Genomic DNA, 18,648 nt, shown 5'->3' with positions numbered 1-18,648 from the left:
TGGCATGATCTCATCATTTTTATCATGCAATATTCCTCTGTGTGTGTGTGTGTGTGAGAGAGAGAGAAAGAAAGATACCACTTCTTTCTTATCCATTCATCTATTGATGGACAACTCTTCTTGGTGGAAGGAGCTACAGATTCACATTGAAAGTAGGCAAGCATTCAGCGAGAATAATTTGTGGCCATATTGTCAATGTATCACCATTTGGAAAAGGTTTAAATTAGTAGCAATAAAGAATTTGATAGGTCATCTTAAAAGATGAATTAAAAGATGGATGAGTAGCAATGAAGTCATAGTTCAGTTTTGATAGCATTTCTTTGTACTACATTCGATTTATTAATGCTGAGCACCAGAGTAGAGGCTGCCAAGAAAAAGTCAATAGCCAGTAATGAAAATTATCTAGGCATGAAGATTGGGCTGATAGTGGGTATGGTAAAAAAATCAGAGAAACAAGTGATTCTACTATTTGCAATTAGGTTTCAGTTCAAGGTGATCTTAAGTTTCAAACTTGGTAAGGAAGTAAAACCAGAAGGTTAGGGGTAAAGTACTGAGAAAGAGAGCTTAAAATTAACTATGTGAGAGCTAACAAAACTACAAGATAATAATCTTGAGTCCGTAAAATAAATTTATTACTTAGGCACAGAATGGGAATATATCTTAAAAGCAGCATGAATGAGATTTAAAAACAGGTTGATCATAAAATCCAGGGTCAGCAGTGTGATTCACCTGCATACTTTCTCCCATCGTGGAGAAAAGAAATTTAATTTTAACTTAAGGTAAATTCTTATGGTATGTAGAATAAGAATGCCCATACTCCAGCTATGTTTTGTGCAGATCAGATTGTTCATAGAATACTGTCATTACTTCTAGTTACCATACAAAATGCTTTATTGAAGCAAGTTCAAAGGAGAATAATCACGTAATTCTTTTTTCCAGATTGTTCTGTCATTCTTGTTCGTACTTATTTACCGGATAATAAGTCAATGTTATAAATTTGAACATAAAAACCCAACTGAAGTTAAAAAAGAAACTCTTACATAGGAAACACTCCTTTTATCTCTTTTAAAAATGTGAGAATTAAATAAATTCTAAATCATTAAAGATTTCATAATTAAAAAGAGATTTCATTTTGAAGAAGTGGTTCTACTGCTAAAATTTATTTTTGAAGATATTGTTTAAGGAGTTGAACTAGATGCACCCATTAATTTTTCTTCCAGCTCTTTAATTAATTACATGCACATATACACAGATAATTGGATATATTTTTATGTATTTGGAACTATATACATGGGTGTATACGTGTGGTTTGTACATATTATTCCCTTTACCTTACCTTCTCTTCTCTTAGATATCTCCATGTCTGATTTCATCCACATTTTTGTTCAAATGTCACTTTGTCCAAATGTCACTTTGTCCAAGAGGTCTCCTGTGACCCTCCCTACCCTTCTACTCAGTTCCATTTTTCTTATCAGCATTTATCAATACCTGAAATATATTTTGCCTGTTTGCTGACTAAAATATTAGGCCCATGATGGTAGAGCCCTTATTTGTTACCTTGTATTAAACATTTGGCACTTAATAAACACTAAATAGATGTTTGTTGAATAAGGAAATAAATGAATCTGGCTTGGTTCCCTGGTGATGAATCATACCAATAGATTGTGGTCTAACTACAGTGAAAGGAATAAAAATGATTTCTCAAATATATCTTAAATCTGAATTACTGAAAAACTTTTATTATGGCAATGTGTACATATTGTATGGTTTTAAATAACTTACCACTGTTGGACCTCAAGAATCGGCCTTTAAAACTTATTAGACCAGAGCTGTAGAGCTACTTAGCCCCCTTATCCCCCCACCTACCAGCAAGAAGAGCTAGAGAGAAACCAGGTATCTTTACCATAAATGTTTCCTTAATTAAATTTGGATGTTTAAGATTCATTGGGGCGCCTGGGTGGCTCAGTGGGTTAAAGCCTCTGCCTTCGGCTCAGGTCATGATCCCAAGGTCCTGGGATCAAGCCCCGCATCAGGCTCTCTGCTCAGCAGGGACCCTGCTTCCCTTCCTCTCTCTCTGGCTGCCTCTCTGCCTATCTGTGATCTCTGTCTGTCAAATAAACAAATTAAAAAAAAAAAAAATTGCTGATCCTCTCATTTAAAAAAAAAAAAAAAGATTCATTGTACTACCCAAAGCAATCTACCGATTCAGTACATTCCCAGTCAAAATTCCAGTGACATTTTTCAAAGAAAAAGAACAAATAATCCTAAAATTTGAATAAGGCCACAAAAAAATGAATTAATAAAAACAAAACAAAAATAGCAAAGCAAACTTGAGAAAGGCTGGAGGCATCATACTTCTTGATTTCAAACTATACTACGCAACACATTATGGTATTTGGCTTAAAAACAGACACATAGATAGATGGAACAAAATAGAGAGTCCAGAAATAAACCCATGCATATGTGGTCAACTAATTCACAGAGGAGCCAGGAACATACAATGGGGAAAGGACTGTCTTCAATAAACGGTGCTGGGAAAACTGCACAGTCACAGGCAAAAGAATGAAAGTAGACTTTTATCCTACAGCAGACACAAAAATAAACTCAAAATGGGTTAAAGTATTGAACATAAGACCTGGAACCATAAAACCATAGATAAAAACATAGGTGGTAAACTGTGTATTGAGATTTCAATTAAAATGTGATCTTTAAGACGTAGCAGCAAATCTGAAGTTGTTGCTTCTTTTTTTTTTTTAAAGATTTTATTTATTTATTTGACAGCGAGAGAGGGAACACAAGCAGAGGGAGTGGGAGAGGGAGAAGCAGGCTTCCTGCTAGCAGGAAGCCCGATGTAGGGCTGATCCCAGGACCCTGCGATCATGACCTGAGCCAAAGGCAGACGCCTAACAACTGAGCCACCCAAGTGCCCCTGAAGTCATTGTTTCTTTCCTGTCTCCTTACAGGTGTGGCTGTTTTGGAAGGTCCCATGTATGCCGTAGGTGGACATGATGGCTGGAGTTATCTGAACACAGTGGAAAGATGGGACCCTCAGGCTCGCCAGTGGAACTTTGTGGCCACTATGTCCACCCCCAGGAGCACAGTAGGTGTGGCAGTACTAAGTGGAAAGTAAGGAAGTATTTAAAATTCCATTTAAAACACAATAAGCTAAATTTATTGAGGTATATCATCTAAGTTAAAAATATACATTAAAAAATACACATAGTCTCTTTTTATTGTAGTTGTAAATATAAAGAACTCACCATGTTAGGTTTTCATTCTAATATACTGATTTTATATATATATAATATACTGATTATATATGTGTGTATATATATATAATTCTATATGTTATAATAATAATATATTATAAATTTCAAGTTATTTTGTATGGAGAAGTTTTATATAAATATGCAATAGAGTACAAGTCTGGCGGTTTATAAAGCTTTAAAAGTATATAGTATTTTAAATGTAATATATGCCCTCTAAGTGTTTCCCTAAATAATTCCTTCCATCTCGTCTACTGACTTATCTTTACTTTTACTTCTTTCTTATCTTGGTAAACTGCTGAAAACTAAAATGCACTTAGAAAGGTGCTCTCTTGGCTTTTGTCTTCTCTAACTGGAGTTAACGGATTTGGACAAAACCATCACCAGTAATTCTTGGTCACTCAGAGTTTAAATACATATCAAAGGCCTTTCTTCCATAAAATGAAGCCTTATGTGGTTATTAAATAAATGTTGTTTACTCACTTAAATGTTTACTCACTTAAAAGGCTTTATCATCATTTACAGAAAGGGGAAGGAACCAAAGTTAAAAGAGACTAAAAATTATTTGTAGAATTGTATTGATTGATTACTGAAAGAAAAATGAGAAAATATTAGTAAAATTTTTTTACTTTATGACCTAAGGTCTTGGTTCCTCAGGACCTATTAGTTATGTCCTACATTTTCTTAGTTTTTAGCAGTATTACAAGTGATAAGATAGAGAAATAGAAACCTACTTTTTAAATGTACCTGATCTCCACACCCCTCCCTTCATGTGTTTTTTTTTTTTTTTTAATATTTTATTTATCTGACAGAGAGAAATCACAACTAGGCAGAGAGGCAGGCAGAGAGAGAGGAGGAAGCAGGCTCCCCACGGAGCAGAGAGCTCGATGTGGAGCTCTATCCCAGGACCCTGGGATCATGACCTGAGCGGAAGGCAGAGGCTTTAACCCACTGAGCCACCCAGGTGCCCCCCTTCATGTGTTTTAAATGAAGAAAGAACTTCAAATTTATCACTACCTATCCTTCTTCATTCTTTGGTAGCAGAGTCAGCCACCAAAGAATCTAGTAAATGAGAAAAAAGAGAGAAAACAAACAGTATCTTTTCCGTTTTAACCCTTCAGTTAAAATTTCTGGGAGTAGTTCATTGATCTAATTCTTGTTCACCGGCATATTTCCTAGCCTAGAAATAAATGTTTCGAAGAGCACAAAAAGGATAGCTGCCTTCTGTAAAATCTAATTGCTAGAACTACAGCAGCTTTAACTTCGAGGAGTGGAAATAATCTTACTTTCTCACCTTCTCTTGCTCTCTTACGAGAAATAAATATTTCAGTCTTTAGTTCATCTAAGGTACAATTTATTCGATATTGACACTGAGACCATCAAAGAATCAGAGCAGAAGCTGAAGATCTCTCATCTACTAACTATTAAGACATTGATTTTGAAATTTCAGGAGCTTACAGGACTAAGCCTCCTTTATGGTCTCACCTCTGTCCACATCTCTCCACTCCTTCTCACCTTCCCTCCACTCCCCTGTGCATATTACAGTCCAGCAGAACTAACCTATTTGCGGGGCACCTGGGTGGCTCAGTCGGTTAAGCATCTGCTTTCACCACAGGTCATGATCCCGGGGCCCTGGGATTGAGCCCCACATTGGACTCCCTGCTCAGTGGGGAGTCTGCTTTTCCTTCTCCCTCTCCCCCTGCTCATGTGCTCTCTCTCTCAAATAAACGAATAAAATCTTTTATTTAAAAAACCTAGCCTATTCGTGGAAAATACATTTTGTTTCACACTCCCATTATCTTTTAACTCATTACCTCTGTCTTTGAGTGTTGTTTCCCCACTTTTGTGCCTGGAAAATTCAGCATCCTTGAAATTTACTCAGAAGTCGTCTCTGGAACACTTTCCCATTTCCACTCCCATCTCATCATCACCTCCTATACGAACTGTCTCTTCCACCCTCAACATTTTCACTGTGCATAATTTGTATATGATCGTGTTAAAACAGGAACCACTCTATTGTTGTTGCTATTTACTGGTCCATGTAGATCATGGTCTTGAACGAACTGATCTTTTCCTTCTTACAAGTAACATAACCTGACGTGTACAATCTTATTGAAGAATGTTCCAGTACCATTAGATGCAGTGGTGCTTGTAATCAACCCCAAGAAGAGGATGTGTTAACCTATCAACTAGCACTTTTCTAAGCTTGCTTTGTTTTTGGTTTTTTTTAAGATTTATTTATTTGTCAGTGAGAGAGAGAAGGAGGGAGCACAAGCAGGGGGAGCAGCAGGCAGAGGCAGAAGTAGGCTCCCTGTGGAGCAAGGAGCCTAAACACAGGACTTGATCCCAGGACACCAGGATCATGACCTGAGTCAAAGGCAGATGCTTAACTGAGCCACCCAGGCGCCCCTCTAAGCGTGCTTTAAAACAAAGTAGCAGTATTTTAAAATATTTTGTTTGTTTCCATTTTGAGGTGTGCATATCCAGAATCTGAAAAAATAGAAATCATGTTACTGGTTTTTTTTTTAAGTATACAGTTGATTGAAAAAAAAAATAACTTTGCATCTTTTCTCTACTACTCCTTATGACTTAGAATAAATCATTTCCCTGTGCCTCAGTTTTTTAACCTATAAAATGAAAGGCCTAGATTAACTACAGTTTTTGTTATATTATTTTATAATGCTTCCTAATGCAAAATGTAATTGTTTCTTTAGAGAAGAACTGTTTGAATGTTTTATGAGTTACATCTTGTATCTTGAAAATTTCAAAGTGTTAAAATTTTTCTTTCTACCATGTTTGATAGAAACTTTATTTAGAATTCCAGTTGCTTGGGCTACTTTTAAGCCCCTGGCTGGCAAATATTTTTGGCAGTAGACTCTCTCTATCAAATGCAACCTTATAAAAACCCCAATACTTAAGACAAATGGAAACTCAAGATTATTATAAACTTACCTTAAATTTATTTTAAGTTCAAGTTTATAGCATGTATTTACTATAAAAAATCAATATAGAAGAACAAGTCTATTTTGGAGAACACCCGGATTATTTCTATGTTTTGTTTTTTGTTGTTCAATATAAAGAAAAATCTGATTCACAGATAAGTAGTTGAGAATGATAATAGTTATTTTAACTACTAGAGCAATTTAACTGGACTCTTAGGAAACTTTTCAGTTAAATTGTTGATGTAGTTTGAGAGTAGTAGAAATTTTTTTTCCTAAGTTAAATCTCAATATCCACCAACCCCTTGCATTCTTAATCATAATTTTAAATGTCAGGCATGATGAAGTCTTATTTTAAAGTCTGTAGTACAATGCAATTTGACACAATTTCACAATTTGACATGCTTCTCTTTTTACTTGTAATAGATACTGTTTTGTGGGAAAGAGATGAGTTCTGAATCTTGTATGGCATTTAATCGAGCCAGATGATATTTTGAAAATTATTAAAACTTGGATTTCAGGGTCACCTTGAGTGGCTCAGTCAGTTGGGTTTTGGACTCTTGATTTCTGTTTGAGTTGTGGACTCAGGATGGTGGGTTGGGGCCCTGCGTGGGACTCACACTGAGCGTAGAGCCTACTTGAGATTCTCTCTCTCCCCCTCTGCCTGCCCCCCAACTCCACCACCCCATTTGCACAGGAGAGCACACGCACGTGCATACTCTCTCTCTCTAAAAACAAAACAAAACTTGAATTTCAAATGCACCACTTTGGGGACCTCCGCAAGTACTCCACAGAATCCTATTCTTAGAAAACAATTTGAAAACCATTGCTTGAGATAATGTTTCTTTAGAAAGTGTTATTGTACACTTTAGCCCTTAACATTAGCTCAGTGTAAATGTTGCTTGTACACGTAAGACCTAAAAATGCCATTTTCTAGAAGAATATAAATAGAGACAGAATTCATTTTCCCCCGAAACACTTAGACCATATTTGCCCTGTGTAAGGCACTGTTCAAAGTATTTTAAATTTGGTCATCAATAATCCTACGAGGCAGGGCTTAGAGATGTTTTGGATGATGATATTCAGGCAGGTGGAGGTGAAGTAACTTGTCCACAGTCTGAGCTCGTAAGTGTGAGAACCACAGTTCAAATCCAGAGCCCAGCTCCAGAGTTCACCTCTTAATCCCTGTACTGCACCACTTTTCACAGTCAAGACCCATGAGTTCACCCCATGAAGAGGGGACGGTGCCTTGAATTTGTGTGTGCGCACGCATGCATACATACATAATGCACGCATGTGTGTCCACGTTTTTTAAATTATGGATGTTTTCTAATTCCTTTTTTTTTTTTTAAGATTTTATTTATTTATTTGACAGACAGAGATCATAGGTAGGCAGAGAGGCAGCCAGAGGGAGAGAGGAGGGGAAGCAGGCTCCCTGCTGAGCAGAGAGCCCGACGCGGGGCTCGATCCCAGGACCCTGGGACCATGACCTGGGCCGAAGGCAGAGGCTTTAACCCACTGAGCCACCCAGGTGCCCCATGTTTTCTAATTCTTGATGTCTTCTGGTAGTCTGTGATCCATATTCACACAATCATTCTACCAAGTATTAGTTAAAAATGAGAACAGTTTAAGAACAATAACACAAAGTAGTTTTTGACAGATAAAAACTTCTAACAAAGTTTCAAATGAATTTCAGTTTAAATTTTAAGTTTAAAACATATTGCTACACCCATATATTACTGTCTAAGGTATGGTCATCTCACTAAAGAACCAGTTTTAGTGGTTTAGTGAACTTGATATTATGAATTAAAATGAATAAATGTCTTTAAAATATATATATTTACCCAAATATAAATACTTAGAGTTTTAATTGGCAGATATTTGGCATAGCTCAAATATTATTTCCTGAGCTAAAAAATTAGTTAAATATTAACTAAAGCATCTGTAAATTCAAAATGTGAGAATTTTTATATAAGCAATGATCTGAATTTATTACTCTTGAAAAAACTATTATAAAAATATATTTTATATATATTTAAGGTCAGAGTAAAAGACTTTTAAATTAATGCAGTATATTGATGGGTAATGAATTAAAATTTATCTACTATGCAACATTTAGGACATTAGCATACCGTATTCATTTTAGATAACTTACAGTATCCTTCTCTGCAGTAATTTAAATTAATGGAAGATCACAGTTCATATGTAATAAATATTAATTTATATACCACTGTTTCAGGCAATCCTTTTATTCTCCTATTTCACTACTGCAAGAACATCCCAGGTGACTGCTCGCAGTACAGCTGCTCATTACTCTAACTGTGTCCTGGTTCTGCTTCTGACCGTGTATAAGCCTCTTAATCTCCATGAGCCTGTTTCTTCACCCATGAAACAGGAATATAAATGGTTTCCCGTAGCATTACTGAGATGATTAAGTTAATACAGGTAAAATATCTAGCCTGTGGTGGGTGCAGAGAAGGTTCATTTCTTTCCTTTATAACCTAGTCCTGTCTTAGCTATTTAAGAAAGAAGTCATGGTATATTTATACACCGCATTTTATCTATTGTAAGACACATTTTATGCCTCTAAAATTGTGATATGTCTTATAATCCATGGTGACTTATCAGAAATAGTTGTCATTGCTTTCAGTTGAGTTTGTTCTTTTTATATATATAGAGAGAGTAATAGCTGGTATATATACATACACACATATACGTACGATATATACATATACGTAGTTACATATGATGTATACATATGTCATAATTGGTAGCATATCTTCTTTCTTGATGGCACATAAACTGAGAGTGTGTCTTATCATCTATGGCATCTTAATTTCAATGAAATACCATAAGAATAATCTCTTTGCCTTCATCATAATGATGGCACTCTTTTTTATTTATTACTCTATTTGTTCTTATAGACTTTATGCAGTTGGTGGTCGTGATGGAAGTTCCTGCCTCAAATCAGTAGAATGTTTCGATCCTCACACTAATAAATGGACACTCTGTGCCCAAATGTCAAAAAGGAGAGGGGGAGTGGGAGTAACTACCTGGAATGGATTGCTGTATGCGATTGGAGGACATGATGCCCCTGCGTCCAACTTGACTTCCAGACTCTCAGACTGTGTGGAGAGGTAATTTCTTGTGAAGGAAAACTTTGTCTGACGCTTCCAGACAAATCATTGACTCCTTATTGAACATCTAGCACATGCAAGGCGGTTTCTTCCCAGCTTTGTGAACACTGGGTCGTCTGCTCTGGCTGTCTCCTGGTCTCTTTCGTAACAGCTTTTCTCAGATTTTTCTCTCACTATATTACTGCCTACTGAAGATTTACCTTAGAGTTGATTATGTAATTTATTAATTCAGTCATATGACATTTATTGTGTACGTACTTCATATTGGATACTATGCCTGACAAGAAAAGGAAAAGAGCTTGATGAATTTCAGAGAGAAGTAGTAGGGACTGGAGGCTAAGGAAGAAGTGAAAAGGAGAGGAGCATTTCTAACACATTTTGATATAAGGAAATACTATGAAATAGTAAAATTAAAAAAAAACTAATACGGCTTAAAAGTTACACAGGTCATCCAAATTGGCCTCATGAAACTCACGTATGGGGCCAGGTAAAGAACCTAATCACATCAGTGGACAATTTGGACAACAGTTCAGGCTTCCATCTGTTATTTTTAGTCTGGTTCAAGGAATGGAGAGGATTGAGTGGATTTAGGACGGAGAGTCCATGGAGCATGTATGAACACTCCAAAGCAGAAGGGGATATGGTTCATTCAGAAAACTGAAAGGAGGCTACTCTGTGTCTGGGGGAAAAGAGAGGGAGGGAGACAGTGGCAGGAAAGGAGGCAGACTAGGGTGGAGACGGGGGCAGATCACATAGAATCTTCAGGATTCTGGATTTTAAAGAGCAATGGGAAGTTGATAAGTGTGTGTGTGTGTGTGTGTGTGTGTTACTTAATCATACATGATTGGAAGAAAGTTAAAAAGTGAAATGCGGGTTTGATGACAATGAGTGCTTTCTGTGAAATAATGAGGAGGATTGGTTTGTTGTCTTTTGAGAAAGCAGGAGAGTTATACTTGCATTTGCCCTGTGTTAGGGAGAAAGTGATTCAGACTATGCTTCCTGTGTGTAACACTAGAGAAAAGGAATATGGAAGTCTTTGTATACTTTACCCCATAAGTTATAAGCTCACCGCAGTACTGCACCCAGTGAAAAATTGTTCATTGTGCAAGAGGTATTAGCATTTTAGCATGATGTATCTGCTCTTAGACAACTCTGGGCTGTTCTAATTAATATATTTCATGAATAGAACAAGAAGTTTCCAAAAGCGGACAGCTTTCATGATTGCATCTGTAAGCCGTCTCACCTAGCCCTTCATGTATTGATTTCCTCAGATTTTCAGTAGACGATCGCAAATCTTACAGCAGTTTTCAGTATTTACTTTAGCACTTTTGGATCGGTAAGTGTTATGGATTTACCAAATGAATCTGTAATGTTGTAAATTAAAAGTTTTCAGGAAAATATTGATTTTTTTCTAAAATATGTTCAAATGTACTTTAAATAGCAGTGATAAGATAAAGGTAGGCATAAAGAACTAAACCATTTCTATTTTCTTGAAAGAAAAAAAATGTTAGCGTTTTACATGGAAAGAAAAAGTAAATTGAATAAAAAGCATGTTCTGAAATTGGCATCTCAAGCCCTAAGAATAAAAAGTGAAATATTTAGAAGATCAAATACAAACCAAACTGTTAATAGGGGTTACCACTTGACACTGTAATTAAAATTGGAAGGAAATGAAGCTAATTATTGTGTTCTTTATATATTTTTGTAATCTTTGAATTTTTGTTATAAGAATGTATTCTTTGCTAATAGGAAAAAATTGTAACAAATGAACCAACTCATCTTTAAGATGACATTTATCAAATGCTTACTGTGCATTTTCATTTAACCCTCAATGCTACCTGGTGAGCAGTATTTTCACCAATAAACAGACCAAGATGTAAAGATTTTAAGTAACTTTACGATACCACAGAACCAGTGATTGGAAGGATAAGGACTCGAGATTCTTCAGCCCAAATCCAAAGCCCATTCTCTAACCACTTTGCTATACAACTCTCCCAGGTGTTTCTGGATGTGTAGATATTCATTTATTAAGGTGTAATTGACATACAACATTTTACTAGTCTCAGGTATATAACGTAATGATTTGACATTTGTATATATTGAGAAATGATCACAGTAAGTCTAGTTAACATCTATCACCATATATAGTTACAATTCTTTTCTTGTGATGAGATGAGAACCTTGAAGATCTACTCTCTTAGCAACTTCCACATATACAGTACAGTATCATTAACTACATCGCCATGCTGTACGTGACATCCTCAAAACTCATGTATTTTATAACTAGAAATTTGTCCCTTTTGACCCTCTTCCTCCATTTTACCCACCCCCTCCATGCCCCACCTCTGGCAACCACCAATCTATGAACTTAGTTTTTGTTCTGTTTTAGAATCCACTTATAAGTGAGACCATAGGTATTTGTTTTCTCTGGCTTATTTCACTTGGGATCATGCCCGCAAGGTCCATCCATGTTGTCAAAATGGCAAGATTTCATTCTTTTTTCTGGCCAAATAATGTTCCGTGTGTGCATGCATATGTGTGTAGTCTGCGTGTACCACATTTTCTTTATCCATTCAGCCATTGATGAACACTTAGGTTGTTTCCGTGCCTTGGCTACTGTACATGATGCTGCAGTGGACATGGGGGGTACATGTGTCTTTTCAAATTAGCGTTCTCATTTCCTTTGGATAAATACCCAGAAGTAGAATTACTAGATCATATGGTAGTTCCCTTATTAATTTTGGGGGGAATCTCCATAGAGTTTTCTGTAGCAGTGGCTCTAATTCACATTCCCACCCACAGTACACAAGGGTTCCCTTTTCTCCATATCCTCACCAACACTTGTTATTATCTTTCCAACAGGCATTGTGGTTTTGATTTACATTTCCCTGATGATTAGTGATGTTAAGCACCTTTTTGTGTACCTATTAGCCATCTATATGTCTTCTTTAGAAAATGTCAACTGAGACCCTCTGCCCATTTAAGTGGTTTATTTGTTGGGTTGTTGTTTTGTTTTTGTTTTTGTTTTTTTACATTGAATTCTATAATTCTTTATATCTCCTAGATATTAACCCCTTATCAGATATATGATTTGGAAATATTTTTCCCATTCCATAGGTTGCCTTTTCATTTTGTTGATGGTTTCCTTTACTATGCGGAGGTTTTTAGTTTGGTGTGGTCCCATTTGTTTATTTTTACCTTGGTTGCCTTTGCTTTTTGGTGTCAGATCCAAAAAAATCATTGCCAAGACCTATGTCAAGGAGCTTACCCCCTATGTTTTCTTCTAGAACGTCTATGGTATCAGGTCCAACATCCTAGTCTTTCATCCATAAACTGTTTTTACATAAAAATATTGTGAGAACGGGGCGCCTGGGTCGCTTAGTCATTGGGCGTCTGCCTTCCGCTCAGGTCATGATCCTAGGGTTCTGGGATCGAGCCCGGCATCGGGTGCCCTGCTGAGCTTCTCCCTCTCCCACTCCCTCTGCTTGTTTTCCCCCTCTCGCTGTGTCTCTATCAAATAAATAAAACCTTTTAAAAAAATATTGTGAGAACAATGTCAGCTCCAGATCTACACTTTTCTTTCAGATATGATCCCAAGACGGATATGTGGACTGCAGTGGCATCTATGAGCATCAGCAGAGACGCAGTGGGGGTCTGTTTACTTGGTGATAAATTATATGCTGTTGGAGGGTATGACGGACAGACTTATCTTAATACAGTGGAGGCTTATGATCCCCAGACAAATGAATGGACCCAGGTATGGCATTTCATTTTTCATTATTACACTTCTCTCTTTTTATTAAAATAATTCATTAAATAAAAATGATCTCCATTTGTCCATTACCAAAATATATAGCATAAGCATGATAAAGTCTTCTCTTTGATTAAATATATGAAGACAAGAAGGAATGTTTAATTTTATGATATAATTAAAATCCAAAATTATTTTTAAAGAATAAATTAATACTCAGAGAAATTATTAATAGTTTTGATCTGCCACCATTTGCTTACTGGGAACTGATGAGATGTTCTAGTCTTGATAGGCCAGGTAGGACCACAAGAGAGCTGCAGCAGAGGGAGGGGAGATGGTGGAAAATAAGAAACAAAGAGAAATCAGAAAAATGTGAACCACTTAGGCAGACATAAGAAATAATTTTTAAATACTTAAGCCACTGATATCTGAGAGCAGATGAAATGTCTGGTCATCACCTAATAAAGATGGCAACCTTAAATTACATTAACAAGTAAGAAACTTGACCTGGCAAGTTTATTAACAAAAGGAATTCCAGCCATGTCTATTTCTGGAGGGGCTAGTACATCTAAGAATGATCTTTTGAGATCTTTGTTTCCATCATTACCGAGAACAGAATTAGGAATTTTGTGTCCCAGTTCAGAATCTGGTACCTGAAAGACCCTCAGATATTTAATTGACCCAAGGTTTTTTTTTACATACAAGGAGCAATGGTAAGTACTGTCAAGAAAACAAAACTTAAAAGAATCCCCACTGCCATAGAACTGAACGACTTAAGTAGGTATAATCTGGGGGTGTGAGGGGAGAACCCGCAGTGTAGAACAGTTGGTAGCAAGTGTCTCATTGTGTAGGCATTGAGTGGTGTAGGAAATCAAAGAGAAAAAATAAATTGGTTTTTGAGAATGCTTTAGTGAGAAGAAGTTGGACTTAAGCTAAGCTTTCAATTGATCCAATGCAAAAAAGTAGAAAGAAATGGGAAATTATATGAGAAAACATGAAAGAAATGTCAATGAAGAAGAAATACGCAAGATATACTGAGAAAGCATGGCTGGTTCTAAGGATCCGTGTTTAGTAAGAGTAGGATGTCTTTCCCTCCACCTTTTTAATTTAATTTCAATTAATTAACATATAATGTATTATTTGTTTTGGAGGCACAAGTCTGTTACTCATCACTCTTATATAATACCCAGTGCTCATTACAACACATACCCTCCCCAGTGTCCATCACCCAGTTACCCCATCCCTCCACCCCTCTCCACTCCAGCAACCCTCAGTTTGTTTCCTGTGATTAAGAGTCTCTCATGGTTTGTCTCCCTCTCTGGTTTCATCTTGTTTCATTTTTTTCCTCTTGTCCCCTATGATCCTCTGCCTTGTTTCTTAAATTCCACATATCTGTGGTGATATGAGTGATATGGAGATGTGATCATTGCCTTTCTCTGATTGACTTATTTCACTTAGCTTAATACCCTCTAGTTCCATCCACGTTGTTGCAAATGGCAAGATTTCGTTTTTGACGGCTCTATAATATTCCATTGTATACATATACATCTCCTCTATCCATTCATCTGTTGATGGACATCTAGGCTCTTTCTGTAGTTTGGCTGTTGTGGACATTCTGATTGGAGAGCAAGGTTGGGGTCAGGATAGAAGTTGGCAAAGGCCATGCTTCAAGAGTTTGGTAGTGGGAAGCCGGTGGAGACTTAACCAGGAGAGTGATACAGTAACAGAAATTTCATGTGGTGGTTGGGGACAGGGGCTAGGGGCAAGAGAAGCAAAGGCTGGATAAAAATAAAACATGTAGAAGGTTGCTTCACTTTAAGGCTTGAGGTGTCAACTCTAGAAATGGATTCAAGAGATATTACCAAGTCCTATCTGTTCTTTCTTTCTACACTTGCAGGGTTGAATTAAAGATTCAAGTTCTGAAGAAAATAGCAAATGAATGACCAGAGGGTGTCTTAGATAAGACAATAAGGTAGAGCATTAGAGAGAGGAGACAGGCTTTCAACAAGATAAGGATGAATGAAGATAATTTATTATTTGTGAAGTTGTAAGAACCTTTGAGAATGTGATAGAAGCAAAAGACACTCACAGTGTAAAAAGTAAAGAGAAAAATAAGTAAATGCAGGAGCTAGAGGAGCATACAGTTTTCAAACGATGATAATAGAAAGTTAACATTTATTGAACACATTTTATGTACCAGGCTCTATTGGATGAGGAATCTGAGACACAGAGTTTAAATAGTTGACCCAAGCCACACAGTAAATCAGTGGTAGAGTTAGAATTTGAGCCAATGGTCTTTTTCACAATAAAGGTAAAAGTAAAAGAGTAGAGATTCCAGATGCTAGAAAGAGCAACATTGAAGGGCAAGAAAGAAGGGCAAGATACAGAATTGAAAGCAAAGACTGGTCTTCTGCAGACTGGAGGAAAGATCTCTTCCAAGGCTGGGAAAGAAGATGAGAATATGAAAGGGGCAGGGAATTTTTAAATGAAGAGGATAGACTATAAAAAGGGACTTAGTATGTGACCTTGATCTTGTTTCTTTTTTTTTATTTTAATTTTTATTTTTTTAAAGATTTTATTTATTTATTTGACAGAGAGAGAGATCACAAGTAGGCAGAAAGTCAGGCAGAGAGGGGGAAGCAGGCTCCCTGCTGAGTCCCAAATGATCTTTTCTTTTTTTGGAGGTACCTTTAAAAAGAAGGACATACTGCTTAGTACTGTGACGTGACCTAAGCAGTTGAGTCTGTGACACTTGGACTTCCACAAGGGGCTTGGAGGACGGGCTGGCCCTGCAGAAAGGCTGGGGCGGCAGAGTTTGGGAGCCGCTCTTTGATGAGTACATTCGGTTTCAGTATTTTACCAACTATGTGGTTTTATCAACAGTTGTACCTACACACCCAACAAATATGTCTTTTTGTGTTTGTGTTTGTGTTTGTCATTGTTTTTGTTTTTGTTTTTAGGTTGCTCCACTATGCCTAGGAAGAGCTGGGGCTTGCGTCGTAACTGTCAAACTATAACACAGTGCTGTGTTTTCTAAATGAAGATATCGTCTTCCTCACAAATTTACTAAAATTATTCTCCAACCAAGGGATACATTTTTAGCCAATTTGCAATGCCGCATTCCTGGGCACAGAGTGCCCAGTCTCAAAGTGAAGACAGTCAAATAAGGTAGCCACGAGGGGAAGACACGGGATTAAATCCTGCATTTCTCCATAAGTCATTTCTCAGTCAATCAAAACTACAGCCGAGGGACTGACACCACGTGTGAGGACAAATTCACCGCTCTCAAACAGAAGCCAATGCTGGCTGGGGATGTCATTTATTAATAATCAATCACATTTTACTAACATTACCCAGATTCCTTTTACTACAGTGCACATATACCAGAGAACACTTTGAACGTTTGCTTTGTAACTTTATCATACGTTGGTTGCAGTAATTTTTATCCGTTTGTTTAACCACAACTGCTGCTTTCATGACATATTACACACTATGCTAATCTTCAGGTTTTTTCAGAAATAGCTGCATTATATAGGCTTTGACTTGTGGACTTTTACTTCTCAATTGGCTTAGTCTCATGAATAAAGAAAAACGAGAGTCAAAACAATAATGACCAAATGCAAACGAAATGATCTTTGGGTTCTTTTAAAATAGTCTTCCTATTGTTAGATTCACTAACAATACGGGGTATGATATCCTCAAATTGGAACTGAAAGATGGTGTTTTGCAGTAAATTGAAGAGAGGCACATTTATGTCGAGGAAAGAAATGTCACATACCCTAACATGTTCTTTCACCTAAGTAAGACTTAATTATATGGATTTGTTTTCTTTTATATTATGAAAGCTGTTTTGATTTTTGTCTTTTGATATTGACAAAACTGTTCGGATATTCTTACGTCCTCAAGTCTGGATTTGCCTCCTTTGCTTTGTTTCTCACATTTTGCTGCAGTTAGTAACCCTTTGTGTTTCTTTGTAATCAAACAGTTTGAGGGGAATGGGCTTATTGAATGTCTGAAAAATAAGTTTAAAGTGTTTATTACCCGAAGTTTTGTACATTTGTAAACTCCAATTACACATGTGAATGTTAATACTCTCAGCGAATTGTTTATTGTCTGCAAAAATGCACTGGGCAGCAACATTTTATGATAAATCCTTTAAGATATAAAAGTCATTAACTTATGTCTTAATATAAAAATGAGTATAAATGAAATTCCCATCTTTTAAAATACAATGCCGTGGTTAATGTGCTTTTACATTTTATATCAAGGTAGACTTCATTCTAATTGCTTTCTTTAAAAAATTAAACCACGCTCTTTTTTTTTTTTTTACTGGGAGTGGGGGCAGGGTGGGGTGGGAGGGAGCCAATTTTGAATGCTCTTGAAAGGTTTCTTTGGAAACCAAGAAACTGAATGCTTCCATTCCCAAAGCAAGTCTTGTGGTCATCGTATCAGTGCGGCCACAAAGAAAATACTGGTAATTATGAAAAATACATTAAAGTTTTCTATATTCATTATATTATGGATATAAATTCAATTCTTTTCATGACAAGGAGGGATCAGCCTTAGAGTATATTTATGTATTTAGGGGAAGAGAGCGGAAAAGAAGAGGAAAGTTTTAAAAAACAAAACAAAAATCAAAAGCAGAAACGTGTGAGCACATCATCACCTTCTCGGGGAGGCTTAGGCTGCGATTTGAAAGGCATCTATGCTTGTACAAGCACAAGGATTTATACTTGCGATTATTCCTTTGAACACTCACCACCCACTCTCTGACTTCCTGTGGCCCACAGTGGAGGCCAGACTCGTGTCAGCGTAAAAGACCTGATTCTCCTCTCTGAGGACCTTCCTTTTCTTCATGGGATTCATGAACCGTGCCTTTGATTTTCCTACCCTGAGAGAGGCCCTTTTTTATGCAGTTGAGTACAGTTGGTGTTTGAACAACACAGGGGTTCGGGATGCCAACCCTCTGCACAGCAAAAAACCTGCGTATAACTTTTAACCCCCTCAGAACTCAACCCCTGATAGCCTCCTGTTGACCAGAAGCCTCACCAGTAATGTAAACAGTTGATTAACGCATATTTTGTATATTGTATGTATTAAGTACTGTATTCCTACAAAAAAGTAAGCTACAGGAAAGAAAATGTTATTTAAAAAATCACAAGAAAGAAAATATCTGTTATTTTAAAAATCACAAGAAAGAAAATATCTGTACAGTATTGTACGATACCAAAAAAAATCCTCATATAAGCGGACTTGTACTGTTCAAACCCGTGTTGTTCAAAGGTCAGCTGTGGTCCAGAGGACCAGCTTTCCTGAATAGGAATAAAGAGAACCAATTCTTTCTAGTGACAGAATGCTCACCGAAACACTCATTCCTCTGCTCCTCTGGGGTATTCTGACTCTGGAGGAAAATATGACTCTTAGTATCCATCATCCAACAGTAGCTGCCTTGACTTTTATTTGCTGGTTCATTGATGATGATGTCTACATGCTCTTTATTTTAACCTCAATTAGTGATGCCTTGCAAAAATATTTGTTAGTAATTATTGAATGCT

At 36.8% G+C, this 18,648-nt stretch overlaps 1 protein-coding gene across 5 annotated transcripts in view; it reads left to right on the top strand.

The window, feature by feature from the left end:
• Positions 1–17,427, top strand: part of KLHL5 (kelch like family member 5) — a 92,832-nt gene extending 75,405 nt beyond the window's left edge. For all 5 annotated transcript variants that reach the window (XM_045998078.1, XM_045998075.1, XM_045998076.1 and 2 more), the window contains 4 exons: positions 2,964–3,126; positions 9,130–9,342; positions 12,928–13,099; positions 16,054–17,427. In XM_045998078.1, coding sequence (XP_045854034.1) covers positions 2,964–3,126; positions 9,130–9,342; positions 12,928–13,099; positions 16,054–16,110 — 605 coding nt within the window. In that variant the 3' untranslated portion in view covers positions 16,111–17,427. The remainder of the gene's footprint in view (positions 1–2,963; positions 3,127–9,129; positions 9,343–12,927; positions 13,100–16,053) is intronic.
• The last annotated feature ends 1,221 nt before the right edge of the window (positions 17,428–18,648 follow it).

This window comes from Meles meles, chromosome 2 (genome assembly GCF_922984935.1).
Source record: "Meles meles chromosome 2, mMelMel3.1 paternal haplotype, whole genome shotgun sequence".
In the NCBI taxonomy this organism is placed as follows: domain Eukaryota; kingdom Metazoa; phylum Chordata; class Mammalia; order Carnivora; family Mustelidae; genus Meles; species Meles meles.
Note: the sequence above shows the minus strand (reverse complement) of the source record. Positions and strands in the feature narration are given on the sequence as shown.